The 13,472-nt window shown below is 45.7% G+C and overlaps 1 protein-coding gene across 5 annotated transcripts in view; it reads left to right on the forward strand.

Moving 5' to 3' along the window:
* RSPH10B (radial spoke head 10 homolog B) overlaps positions 1-10,886 on the forward strand; it is a 29,862-nt gene extending 18,976 nt beyond the window's left edge. For all 5 annotated transcript variants that reach the window (XM_080980987.1, XM_080980988.1, XM_080980989.1 and 2 more), the window contains 6 exons: positions 2,688-2,864; positions 4,885-5,010; positions 6,361-6,451; positions 6,945-7,070; positions 8,883-9,081; positions 10,095-10,886. In XM_080980987.1, coding sequence (XP_080837113.1) covers positions 2,688-2,864; positions 4,885-5,010; positions 6,361-6,451; positions 6,945-7,070; positions 8,883-9,081; positions 10,095-10,308 — 933 coding nt within the window. In that variant the 3' untranslated portion in view covers positions 10,309-10,886. The remainder of the gene's footprint in view (positions 1-2,687; positions 2,865-4,884; positions 5,011-6,360; positions 6,452-6,944; positions 7,071-8,882; positions 9,082-10,094) is intronic.
* Positions 10,887-13,472: the final 2,586 nt, after the last annotated feature.

Consider the following 13,472-nt stretch of genomic DNA (forward strand, 5'->3'; position numbering starts at 1 on the left):
AGTCAGCATGGATTTCTGAAAAATAAGTCATGTCAGACTAACCTGATCTCGTTTTTTGACAGAATTACAAGCCTGGTAGATGAAGGGAACGCAGTGGATGTAGCCTACCTTGATTTCAGCAAGGCATTTGACAAGGTGCCCCATGATATTCTTGTAAAGAAGCTGGTAAAATGTGGTCTTGACTATGCTACCACTCAGTGAATTTGTAACTGGCTGACTGACTGAACCCAAAGGGTGCTCATCAATGGCTCCTCTTCATCCTGGAGAAGAGTGACTAGTGGGGTGCCACAGGGTTGTGTCTTCGGCCCGGTCTTATTCAACATCTTTATCAATGACTTGGATGATGGACTCAAGGGCATCCTGATCAAATTTGCAGATGACACCAAACTGGGAGGGGTGGCTAACACCCCAGAGGACAGGATCACACTTCAAAACGACCTTGACAGATTAGAGAACTGGGCCAAAACAAACAAGATGAATTTTAACAGGGAGAAATGTAAAGTATTGCACTTGGGCAAAAAAATGAGAGGCACAAATACAAGATGGGTGACACCTGGCTTGAGAGCAGTACATGTGAAAAGGATCTAGGAGTCTTGGTTGACCACAAACTTGACATGAGCCAACAGTGTGACGCGGCAGCTAAAAAAGCCAATGCAATTCTGGGCCTCATCAATAGGAGTATAGCATCTAGATCAAGGGAAGTAATAGTGCCACTGTATTCTGCTCTGGTCAGACCTCACCTGAAGTACTGTGTCCAGTTCTGGGCACCACAGTTCAAGAAGGACACTGACAAACTGGAACGTGTCCAGAGGAGGGCAACCAAAATGGTCAAAGGCAACCAAAATGGTCAAAGGCCTGGAAACGATGCCTTATGAGGAACGGCTAAGGGAGCTGGGCATGTTTAGCCTGGAGAAGAGGAGGTTAAGGGGTGATATGATAGCCATGTTCAAATATATAAAAGGATGTCACATAGAGGAGGGAGAAAGGTTGTTTTCTGCTGCTCCAGAGAAGCGGACACGGAGCAATGGATCCAAACTACAAGAAAGAAGATTCTACCTAAACATTAGGAAGAACTTCCTGACAGTAAGAGCTGTTCGACAGTGGAATTTGCTGCCAAGGAGTGTGGTGGAGTCTCCTGCTTTGGAGGTCTTTAAGCAGAGGCTTGACAACCATATGTCAGGAGTGCTCTGATGGTGTTTCCTGCTTGGCAGGGGGTTGGACTCGATGGCCCTTGTGGTCTCTTCCAACTCTATGATTCTATGATTCTATGGTTCAGTCAGCCTGCTTATATAGAGCTCCAGTACAATGTAACTGTAACAATTTTCTAAAACTATCCAATCACTGAACGTCACTTTTGATCCCTTATTTGCATAACTATCTACAGTATCCCCCTGCTGACCCAGGGTGAGAACTTCAGTACATAACAGTTATGATGCCATGTCATCATGTGGTGCTGCCATGATGAGGCAATCAGAGTGAGGGCTGTGCTTCCTGCCTTATCTTGAGAGCTTTGCAAGGAAACAACATACCTGTCAGCAACCAGATAGCCCATGGGTAGGCAAACTAAGGCCCAGGGGCCAGATCCGGCCCAATCGCCTTCTAAATCCGGCCTGCGGATGGTCTGGGAATCGGCGTGTTTTTACATGAGTAGAATGTGTCCTTTTATTTAAAATGCATCTCTGGGTTATTTGTGGGGCCTGCCTGGTGTTTTTACATGAGTAGAATGTGTGCTTTTATTTAAAATGCATCTCTGGGTTATTTGTGGGGCCTGCCTGGTGTTTTTACATGAGTAGAATGTGTGCTCCCCCCCCCTTCTTCTCTTATTTTTGTAATATGTCGAAACTTTAATAAATATTTTAGAATGTGTGCTTTTATTTAAAATACATCTCTGGGTTATTTGTGGGGCATAGGAATTCGTTCATTCCCCCCCCCCATATAGTCCGACCCCCCACAAGGTCTGAAGGACAGTGGACCGGTCCCCCACAGGTTGAGAACCACTGAACAACAAGCAATAACTCAGTGATGTGAGACCTCTTGAAGGTCCATCACTGGAACCCACAGTGAAGTAATCTCAGACTCCAGATTGGCTCCACCCATCCAGGCTTCTCATTGGACCCTCCTAGGTTGGAAAGGGCTATGAAGAATTTCCTGGTCATACCGCATCTCTGAGCAACAATGTTTGTCCTACATCTGGTGTGTTTTGGCGTGTTCCTCAGCGCTGACTCCTGGTTCGAACGCCTAACACAATTGCTGACCTGGCTCCTCTGTGACAGCTGCTTGCAGCTCAGCCGTTCCACAGGTCCCTAGTTAGGACCCCTCCAGGAATATTTTGCCACATGTTCTTGGTGGATTAGCGGTGGGTTTATTCCAATTTGGTTTGTTCTGCAGCGCTTCTCCAGTGCAGCCAAATTATTGCTGTCTGGAGGGGCTGTAGTGCAACAGAAGAAGGACAAAAATAAACCAGAACTTTTGTGGACTAAAAAGTAAGTGGATTTCAGCAGGAAAGACATGCACTGGTTGGAAAAGAAGCAACATGTCCATCCCAAAACTTTCGCAGGTACAAACGGTACTGAAAGTGGGCATGACTAGTTAATCATAAGAAATGTGCAATAAAAAGTTGCCTGGAGGACCCTTTGATCTTGTCGATTAGAAGTGACTTGTTCTCTTCTTCCTTTGTTGTGCTACAGCTTGTTTTCCTGGAGTTTTTCGAAGCTCTGCTGGACTGTGCCCTGTTGTACGTCACCGATGAGATGCTGAAACAGCAAGCAGAAGAATCCAGTCATTCAACAAGTTCCTTCAGAACAGATGAGTTCATAGACCCGGCTGCTGGGCCTCCTTTGGCTCAGGACTTGTCCTCTGGTCAGGTTAGTTCTCAGAGCGTAAACATTGACTCTCTTCGCTACAGGTAAGGGATGAGTTAAATGCAGCAGCAGCCTTTCACGAGGTTTGCTGGCCTCCCAAATTGAGTTTGGGCACTTTCCGGAACGGAAGCCAGACATATCAAGCAAACTTAGGATCTTCAAAGAGGGGGCAGGTTTGACAGGGTACGTTGGCCCCTTACAACCGTCAGGAACAACGCCTCAACGCCTTCCACATCAGGAGGATTTGGGGCATCACATGGCCAGACAGAATTCCCAACAACAGTGTGTTCTCTCAAGTCCACATTCCCAGCAGATTTGCACTCCTGTCTTAGTGACGTCTATGCCAGTTTGCTCATGTCCACAGAATGGAAGATGGTAGGATCCCCAGGGATGTGCTCTACGGGGAGCTGGCTTCTGAAACAAGCCCAATCGGCAGGCCTGCTCTGTATTACAAAGATGTCAGCAAACATGACACGAAGGCTGGCAACGTCACCTCCGCCATGTGGGAATCCCTCGCGGACGACCGCAGTGCCTGGAGACGGGCAGTCAAGTCGTGTATCCATAGCAGTGACCAGAGGAGAAACGACCACTGGGAAGACAGCAGGGAGAAGAAACGCCATGGTGCATCTGCAGCAACACAGCTGGACACCTTCACCTGCCCCAGCTGCAACAAAACATGTCTCTCCTGTATCGGTCTTCACAGCCACAGCAGGCGCTGCAGCCACCCAACAGCTTGTCCTCAACCCCAAGGCGCATTATTCCATTGTCTCCTGAGACAGACAGAGGCCAACAACAACAGGCCCCTTATGTGAATTCTACCACTCAACATCTTCTGGGAACGAAAAGGAGTTTAAGGCTGTCTTCATGGACACAATCTTGTTTTGACTTCTCTGGGCCTTAGGGTTAGAAGTTGCTGGCAGCTCAGGGGTAGGGTTAACCCTGATCTAGATTGACCAGTGGTCTGCCTTTGGGGGTAAGGGGGCTTCCTATGTTCCTCTGGTGGTAAGACTCCCGGGGGCCAAAGCACTAGCAGTTCTGAGGAACTATGATATCAGTAAACACCAAATGGCGCTGACTTCTGCCATGGAGAACGGGGGGGCAGGGGAACTGGTCACACGAGGACAGTGCAAGTTTCCTCTGCCGCAGAACACAAGGACTCATGGAACGAGCCCATTGTGGGGGCAAAGGGCAGGCAACATCACAAGGGTCCTAATTTTTAAAAGGTGACTGTTAACTCAGTGATAGGACACAGAGTTTTTTTTGTAGAATGTCACAGGTTCAGTTTTTAAAAAATCAGATGACGGGAAATACTTCTGCCTGAAAACCTGGAAGCTCAGTCGGTAGAGCATGAAGCTCTTAACCTCAGGGTCGTGGGGCCAAAGATTCCTTCATTGCCGGGGGCTGGACTAGATGACCCTCATGGAGCCAGCTCTGTAATTCTATTATGCTTTAGGCAATGCTGGGCTTGATGGACAAAGGCCACATCAGCACCATTCATTTAAAGCACATTTAAAGCTCATGGGTTCTCCTGGGAACTGTAGTTCAACCCTCACAGAGCCACAGTCCACAACACACTTCTCAAACTACAGTTGCCATAATTCTTTGGGGGAAGCCGTGTGCTTTAAAAGTATGGTGTGGATGTGACCACGCTCAGAAATGAAGTTCTGGTGCTGGATCTAGACATCAAAGAAGCGTTTCAGTTAAATGCGTTGTAAACTTTGTATGAGAAATTGGGTTGGCAAAAATGGAGCTCCACAGCAGCATCCGGTGAGTTAGAATGCATCAACAACACGTATAAAGTGCTTTTTCTTTGCCAATGTAGCTGAGTCCTTGATCTAGACCTATGTGCTTGCATATCTTTAAAGCACAATACCTCTAACTGGAGTTCAGAGGGGTGTTTTCTTCTGTGTGTGTGTGTGTGTGTGTGTGTGTGCGCAAGTGTCTTTTATCCCCGCCCCCATATAGCACCTCCAACTAACTACAGTATTGTTCTTATTTTCTTCTATTCTTTTAAAATTATCAGTCCGTTCAAACCAGAAGTTTAAGCAGTGGCGAAACAAGCACTGAGACCACAGAAACCCAGCATGTCAAGGCTTCCACAAGCAAGATTGTGCATTTTGTGGATGTTGGCAAGGGAAAGAAGTCCGAGGTCAGTGGGGTGATGAAGCATAATGGCTGTTTCGAGGTCCCAGGTCCAGGAAGGACTTGGAGAGTTTCTTGCTTGAAATCGCAGAGAGCTGCTGTCTGACTCAGTACAAAGCCACTTTCCGTGTTCCCAGGAAAGGGCCTTTTCAGTGGTTGTCCCCTAACTCTGCAACTCTCTTCCCTGGAAGGCCCACCTACATTCCTCTCTTTAGTTTCCCGAAAGATGATGAATAGGTTATTTCGGAGGTTTTTGGGCATTGTGGAAGTTGAATTGCCCGTCATTCTCTACCACTGCAATCTGTTTGTTATGTTGCTACCTCTGCTTGCTTTCTCGTAAGTTGTCTGATGTGATCACGTGATGGAAGCAGGGAATCACCAACCATTTGGGGCCACTGCGCATGTTTGGAATGCTGTGGGCGCCAGTCACAAAATGGCCGCCGGGGTTGCATGGCATAACACAAAAACGGCTACCACACCCAAAAGAGCAGAAAAAGAAACAGGGACACAACATGGTGTGGGCACACCTTCCTATTATATCCCCCTTTCAAGCTGGGGAGGCACTTATAGCAGACTTCACTGTGCTCAGCCATAGAGAGAAGCACTCTGTATTATTATTTTTTGTTCAGAGTACAGTGGTACTTCGGGTTACATACGCTTCAGGTTACAGACTCCGCTAACCCAGAAATATTACCTCGGGTTAAGAACTTTGCTTCAGGATGAGAACAGAAATCATACTCCGGCGGCACAGCGGCAGCAGGAGGCCCCAATAGCTAAAGTGGTGCTTCAGGTTAAGAACAGTTTCAGGTTAAGAACGGGCCTCCGGAACGAATTAAGTACTTAACCCAAGGTACCACTGTAGATGCGAGGGCAAATGTTCAGACCTGGCGCCCAGTGAAATGTGGGCATGTGGAAGAGGCCTGAGCTAGTGCAAACAGGTATTGAGCAGGAAGAATGGTGTAATGTGGATTTTTGAGGGGATATTTACTGAGGCTTTCTGTGGGTGGCGTAGGAAGTTCTGGCAGTTAGGCCTGGACGTTGGGGCATTGAGTTGGGGCATTGAGATTTGGTTCCTGCCTGCTTCAAACATTTTTCTTTAGGCAAGCCTATTCAGACAAGTAGCAGCTACATGCGTTTCATTTCAATTTTGTGAAACAAATAAATGGAAGAGTAAAGAACATTGAAACTGTTCTCTTGAGTCTTTGCCATGAACTCATTTTTGAACAACCTCACCTCGGCATATATTTATTTTTGCTTTATGTTTTATCTTAATTACGGTACCAGATTTTGAAAATAACACGATCTAACTCAAGAACTCATTTTTATTTTTTTATTATCTTTTTTCTCATTACCACAGAAAGGAAAAGGCAAAAATGGAGGAAAAGAGGGCAAAGGATCTCGGCATGGTTCAAAATCTCCCAGTAAAGAAAAAAGTCTCTCTCCTCAGGGTGGGTCCTTGGAAATTCCGGTCCTTCCAATCTGAGCCTTGTTGTACAGGATCTTTTTTTGCTCTGAGGGAAAAACTGGCATTGAAATTAATGTGGTTCAACTAGGCCTTTGACAGTTTAACATCCTGTAATGTTTTAAATGTGTTTGTGGGACGTGTGTGTGTTATTGGCTCATGTAGTTTTTTGTTTGTTTGTTCCTGTTATTGCATTTTTTGTGTTTTTATCTTGTATCTTTATGTTGAGAACCGTGCTGAGTTCTACGGGTGATGACACCAGCATTTAAAGTCAGTGCGGTTTAGGAAGGCTCAGCCCACCACCACTTTGATTCAAAAGGGCATCCGGTTGTAGTCAACAAAAACTTGCTCCTTTATCTCAAGAACTATAGTGCAAAATTTGGTTGTGGTAACTTAAGAGGTGTCTGAAATGCATAGAGAACAGGCAAAGAGACAAATGACTTTCCAAAATATATAGCAGATGCTTTTCTTCCTTTTAGCCATGAGTTTTAATGTCACCTTCTCTGCTATCGTGGAAGAGAAAGAAGAAAGTTCAGCTCCATCACTATCAAGCGTGGAAGCAGAGCAAGAGTCAATTCTTAGCGCTCCCATGAAGGAATTAGCAGGTGAGAAAACTAGAGCTTTTTAGATAGCAAGCTATCAGGTATGGATCACTTTTTCATCAACGTAAAGAATCATTTTTGCATTTTTGGAGTTGCTGTTATTAATATATGTACGTTTATGTTTGGCACACCCACCCACACAATTTCATAACCCAGAATGCAGTTTCCAAAAACCTTTGTTAGGATTTATTTTGTTTGCTTTCATGTTTAACCATTGAGCAAGCTAAAGATGTTGCACTTTTAGTATATCTCTTTGTTTTCCTATATTCTGGGTGTTTTGTTTCTTTACTTCTGGATTGTGTTGGCACCCACAATAAGTTGACCTTTATTTATTTGAAAAGCATTCCCTTCTCTATCCATAGCTGTCAAGTGTCCCTTATTTGGCGGGACAGTCCCTTATCCCAGCGCCATGTCCCGCTGCTGTCCCTTATTGATGATGTCCCTTAAATTTCCCGGGTTTCAAAGGAAGCAGCTCCTCTCCCTCCCTCCCTGCCGGCCAGGGAAGAGGGAGGCTCCAACTGTGTCACTTGGCTGTGTTGCTCACCCAGTAAGGAGTCTAAGAACGACTGGGGGTGGAGCTTGCATGCCTTGTGCCGATCAAATTGGCCGCGTTGCCTGGGGACTCGCCTTTGCTCAGCGCTTCCCAGCGGAGAGGTGACGGTGGTTTTCCTTGCTGCATCCCCTTTGCCGGGTTGCTGCGCTGTGGGAACCACCACTTGAGGCTTCGTTTGGCTGCTGGTTGACTAAAATCCTTTATTTTGGCTGCTGATCCCTTATTTTCGAGGCTGCTGGTCCCTTATTTTCAAATCTGTAAGTTGACAGCTATGTCTCTATCTAATCTAATTAGAGGTGCTGCTTGTTGGAAGGTTCACACTGAGCTGCAGATTGTGCAGTATTTGAGTACACATTCCTGTAAGATTTCCTGCTGTCACAAGAGGGCAGTAAAAGAACACCAGACCAGAACACAATAACTTGGACCTTCCTTTTTTGAAGGCTTTCACAACGGGACAAGTTGCTCTGACCCCACAGCTAAGTCCCAAACGAAGCGTGCTTGAATTCTGCAGTGGATTGCAAGCCATAAGCCATAAGCCAACAGTATTGCACAGATGGGGAACCTTTGGCCCAGGGTCTAAATACAGCCCTCTATGCATCTCTGTCTGCCCCCCAGGACTCTCCCCGGGGCCATACACCTCATGAGATACACCCCTCACTAACCCTGCTTTGCACCCTCCTTTAAAAAAAGAAAAGAAAATGTTACTGATTTTTCAAAATAGCAAAATAACAATCCCCACAACCAACATCCCACTACCCTTCAAATGAAGGTTCCTTAGAAGAAAGCATTGTTGCAAAATGTCAGGTCTGTGCACCCATCTTGGGTGCTTTTGTCTGGTTCGAATGGATCCCCAGACTCTGATAATGCTGCTCGCTTGCCTGGGCAGAGGATGGAAAGGAACTAGCTTACCATGCAAAAGGTAAAATTCACATTTGTTGCTCAGCCCACTTTTAATTCTGGCCCTGCCTATTCCGCCTCCACCGCCCCACCTTCCCCCACCCCTGGATCCACATAGGATCTTCTGCATCCTAAGCATGTGGCCTGCTATGAAGCTATGATAGTCTTTCCCCTACAACAGGGGTTGGCCAAAGGGGGTGCTCTGCTGCAGAAGTGCCCATCATCCTCAGCCAGCACAGCCAATAGCCAGGGATGATGGCAGTTGTAGGCATCACACATAACTGGAGGGCGCTTTGTTGGTCGTCCCCTGCCCTACAACTAAAACTCCATTTTATTTCCCATCCCCTCACTCCGCCGTCTTGCAGATAACCTCGAAAGTGCAAAGAACGAGCAGAAGGACAAACTTGGTTTATGGATGAGCCAGATATACATCTTTTTTGTCAACAAATTCTTTGCCGGCTACAAACACTTGGAAGTCGTGAAAGAAACCATTATAGACAACAGGGTTCGGCACGCTGAATTCCTTGTACTGAAGAAAATCCAGGAAGCTGAAGAAGAAGCAAAGTGAGTTTTCAGCTTTTGCTTGTGGATCATGGTTTCTAACCTGCTCCCAAATTTGGCAGGAGCCTTGCCACATGCGTTCATAGAATCATAAGAGTTGGAAGGGTCCATGAGGGTCATCTAGTCCAACCCCCTGCAATGCAGGAATCTCTTGCCTAATGTGGGGCTCAAACCAACGAGCCTGATATTAAGAGTCACATGCTCTACCAGCTGAGTTATCCCATCATAAAACAGGGTGCTTTGCTAGATGGCCCGGCTGTTTTCATTGGAGACATGCTGGCAATACCTGGCCTTCATTGCTATAGTCTGCCTTCTATTATGCCAGATTGAGATTACATGTTCACATGTAAGGCTAAACTGTGCCTTAGCGTTAGAAGTAGCTGTAGTGAGCCTTGATTTTTAATGAAATATATCTATGGAGCTAAGGAAGCAAAGTGAACAGGGTATCTGGAAAAATGAGAAACTTGAGAGAAAGAACATACTTATCCATGCCACTTCCAAGTTTGAGCCTTAGGCTCAAAATGCTCAAATCAAGAAGACAGTGGCAAGTACCACTGGTCATCTTTAGAAAAAGAGTTAATTTTCTTCCTTAGGGGATAATTTACTTCCTTTGCTTATGCTGATATGATTAAGCAAAGATCAAGATTTAATATATATATTTATCTGCCGCTATATCTGTATTGTCTCTGTTATACCCAATTGCAATTCAATGTATTCCTGTTGTGTTTTATGATTTTCTTGATATTGTAAGTGAGCCGGAACTGGTCTGTGACCGTAATAATAAAAATTAATTTAATTAATTAATTAATTAAAAATGATTAAGCAAGGTTTGCATCTGAACATGAAGCTGGCTGTTTCAATAAGGGATGGCTCCTTGATATCGTCCTGACATTTGTATGGGTGCCATTTATGGATTTGTTGTTTCGTGGCTCACATGTTCTGAACTGTGTTACGACTTTTTGGTTTAAGAGACTCTGATCCCCCAACTTCTCTGTCCCACCCCACTCTGGCCACAGGCTTAATGCTATGAGGGAGGCAGAGGAAGCCAGAAAGCTAGAAGAAGCTGCAGCAGAAAAAGCAGCTCAGGAGCTGGAGGAAAGTTTGTGCAGAGAGTTGGAGGAAGCATCGATACAGCTGCAGTCTTCGCCAAAAGAAGAATCCCCTGTTTCACCACAGGCGCCACCAAGCACCAAGACTACTGGAGGTGGGAAGAAGAAGAAAAAGGCATAAAATGAGCAGCTGTACAATATCAGATTATTGTACCGAGGCATGCCGAATCCAAACATTGCAATTCATGTTAGCTTTGGGTTACAGGAATAATAAATATCGGAGCAATAAAACTGAATAACTTTGTGAAGAAAACCGCACACGAATAATTCCAGATGCCACCAGGTTTGTCAAAGAACTTTCAAACACAACCACTATAAGCCTTTGTTTCATTTGGTTGCAATACTGTGCAGTTCCATGAGACTATAAGTCAAGAGGACTTGCTTGCAAGTAGACAGGCATAGGATTGCAAGTATCCAAACCGCTGGTGTAATGCCCAGGTAGGGTCACCTAGGAAAAAAATATAAGAAAGGAATGGGATTTCCACTTATTTCCAAGTGAAATGTGCAGGGGTGAGATCAAACTTTAAATATCTCACACCCTTCCATTTTTAAGAAAAAAGTTCAACACTGATAAAATAGAGATGCTTCTTCTAGCTCCGATTCAAGAATGGGATGTTTACGATGCTTTCTGTAACTTCCGTTGAACCAACGTATATAGATTAAAATAAAATAAAGGGTATGTGTTGTTATTTCGCACAACTTGGCTATCCTGAAGATGTGTTTCCATGTTAAAAAAAAAAGGTATAGAAGACAAGGACCTAGAGATAAGAGAAAGAAGCAGGGCTTGCAGAATGGTAATCTGGGAAGAAACATCTTTGCAGCAAAACTTGTTCACTATCTGGCATTTCTGTTGCACAAACTGCTCCTTTGACGTAGGATCACAAAGCAGTAAGGGATCAGTAAAGTCATTAAATTCAAGGCAACTCCATTTTTTAAAAAATGTATTTTTATTAAAGATTTTCTTAGTTTACAAAAGTATGTGCAATGTCCCTCACTCTCTCTCCTCCCACCCCCAGTAACATTTTTTACAGATCAGTTTCATTTGTTGAGACATTCGGAAGAAAAGGGGGAAAGAGGTGGGGGGGGGGAAGGTGAGTGGGGGTGATGTCAGGTGGTGATGTTTCTATTGTACTTAATATATGTGGGGTTTTGTGTCAGCATCGCTTGTGCAGGTTCTCTGCTATTCACTTGTGTTCCTTTGGTGGTGAGAGAGGTTGGGGTTGGCCTAGGGTGTGGTTGTTTGTATGTGATTGGCTGTGGTGATCTTTGTTTCATGTGTGAGTGGGGTGGGTGGGTGGGTGTTTTTGAATCAGGTTAGCCATATTGATTTGTATGCTGTTGGTGGAGTTTTGTCATTCTCTTGTTGGGCTGTGTATGTGATAAAGGGAAGCCATAACGGTGTGAAGGCGTCTTCTTCTGTTTGTCCCCCTGTCAGTTTCAGTTTATTGGTTAATTTTTCTAGTAAGGCTGTTTCCCATACTATTTGGTTCCATTGATCCATGCTTACTCCTGACAGGTCTCTCCAGTGTCTGGTTATGGTGTTTCTGGCTGCTGAAAGTAGGTGGGTTATGAGTTAGTTGTGGTGTAAATGGGCATTATTGTCTTGGAAGATGTTTAGTAGGGCCAATTCTGGGGTGATTTCTAATACTTGCTTAGTTATTTTACATATTTCTCATATGGCTGTTGTCCAGAATAGTTGGATTTTGGGACACTCCCACCACATGTGGAGGTATGTGCCTGTGGAGGTGCACCCTCTCCAGCATTTTGGTGAGGTTCCTGGGCGTATTAGCGCTAGTTTTCTTAGTGTTAGGTACCACCTGTAGGTGAGTTTCAGAGTGAGTTCTTTTCTTTTCGTTGATATAGATTTAAAGGGGGGTTTAGACCACATTCTGGTCCATTGAGTGGGGTTAATCTCATAGCCTATGTCATCCTCCCATTGTTTTTTGATTGCGTCTAGGGGGTTCGTGGGATTTTAGAGTAGTATTTTGCATATTGCGGATAGCATCCCTTTACGGTATCCCTTTGTTGTTAGGAGGAGGTTTTGAAGGTTGTCAGGGGCCTAGTTGCTGCTGATTTTACTGCTGGATTGTTTAAGAGGGCAACTCCATTTTTGAGGGGAGCACAGCTCGGTGGCGGAAGAGATGCTTTGAAGGCAGAAAGTCCCAGGTTCTGTCGGGTATCGAGTGATGTGAAGTCCCTTTTCCCCAAGACCCTGGACAGAACCATCAGCATAGACAAGATTAGAGTGCACCACATCATTCTTTCCTCCCCCAAGCCAAATACAATGTAGTCACCTGGCACCCCAAAAGGTTAGATTCCTGTTGTTGCTGCTGCTTGCCTAGAACAATAGTCACTGGGGGCTGTCAAGTCCTTCATGGCTGGGGCTTGCCAATCAACTTTGCAGTTCAGGTCTGGTTTAAGGCACTGCAAAAACATCCTCATTCAGCAGAAAGCTCTGAACTAAACTGAAACATCTAAATCTATTTACTATGTTCCCTTTCCCCACATTAATCAGGCAAAGCCACTCCCGACCTAAAGAGGGGGGGGGGTTGCTGGCTCATGCCCCCGTCTACATTCTCGCGGGGCTGACGTCAGCCCCGCGGGACTCAGGGATTCCCCAGTCTCATAAATATTCATCAGCCTTGGTGCCAGCCAATCAGCTGGCGGTAGGGGCGGGCTTACCTAGGTGCTCTTTAGGTCGGGGATGCCCTGGCTCGCCCCTTTTCTTCTCTACAGCAGCAGCGGTTTCCCACCCACCCGCCCTCTAGGTTTGCATTCGGACTTTGCTATGGGCTTCGGCTGGTTGCCGCAAGGGGCCTGGTAGGAGTTTTTACATTTGGCTAATTGGCTGTATTTTGAAGCCACTTGGTTTTTTTCGCCTACCTCGTAGCAAAACGTCACAACTCCTTGGTTTTGGCGGTTAGGCATTGGCAGGGGTATTGTTATGCAAATGAAGTCGGGTGGGGGGGAGGAACGCCATCACCTCCCCCAAATCTTGAAGGGTAGTTCGTTAAAGGACTCCGGGGGGCGTCGCCTCGTCCGAAACCTACGGAGGCTAGGGCCTAAAGCGCACTCCCGAGCGGTAACCCCTTGGGGAGCGCCTAGGGATGTGCATCTCGGGGGCTCCCCCTGTTGGTGCTTAATCCTTCCCGGTCAGACCGGATAGTCTGTTAGGGCCAATGCCTAAAGCCAATACCACTCTTACCTGTAATCAATAAAGTTGTGGCCATTTTCGCCCATTAACCTAAATTCTGGTGTCCGGTGTCTTTATTTACTCCATCTGTG

The sequence above is a fragment of the Podarcis pityusensis genome (genome assembly GCF_964106645.2).
Source record: "Podarcis pityusensis genome assembly, chromosome: 14".
Classification (NCBI taxonomy): domain Eukaryota; kingdom Metazoa; phylum Chordata; class Lepidosauria; order Squamata; family Lacertidae; genus Podarcis; species Podarcis pityusensis.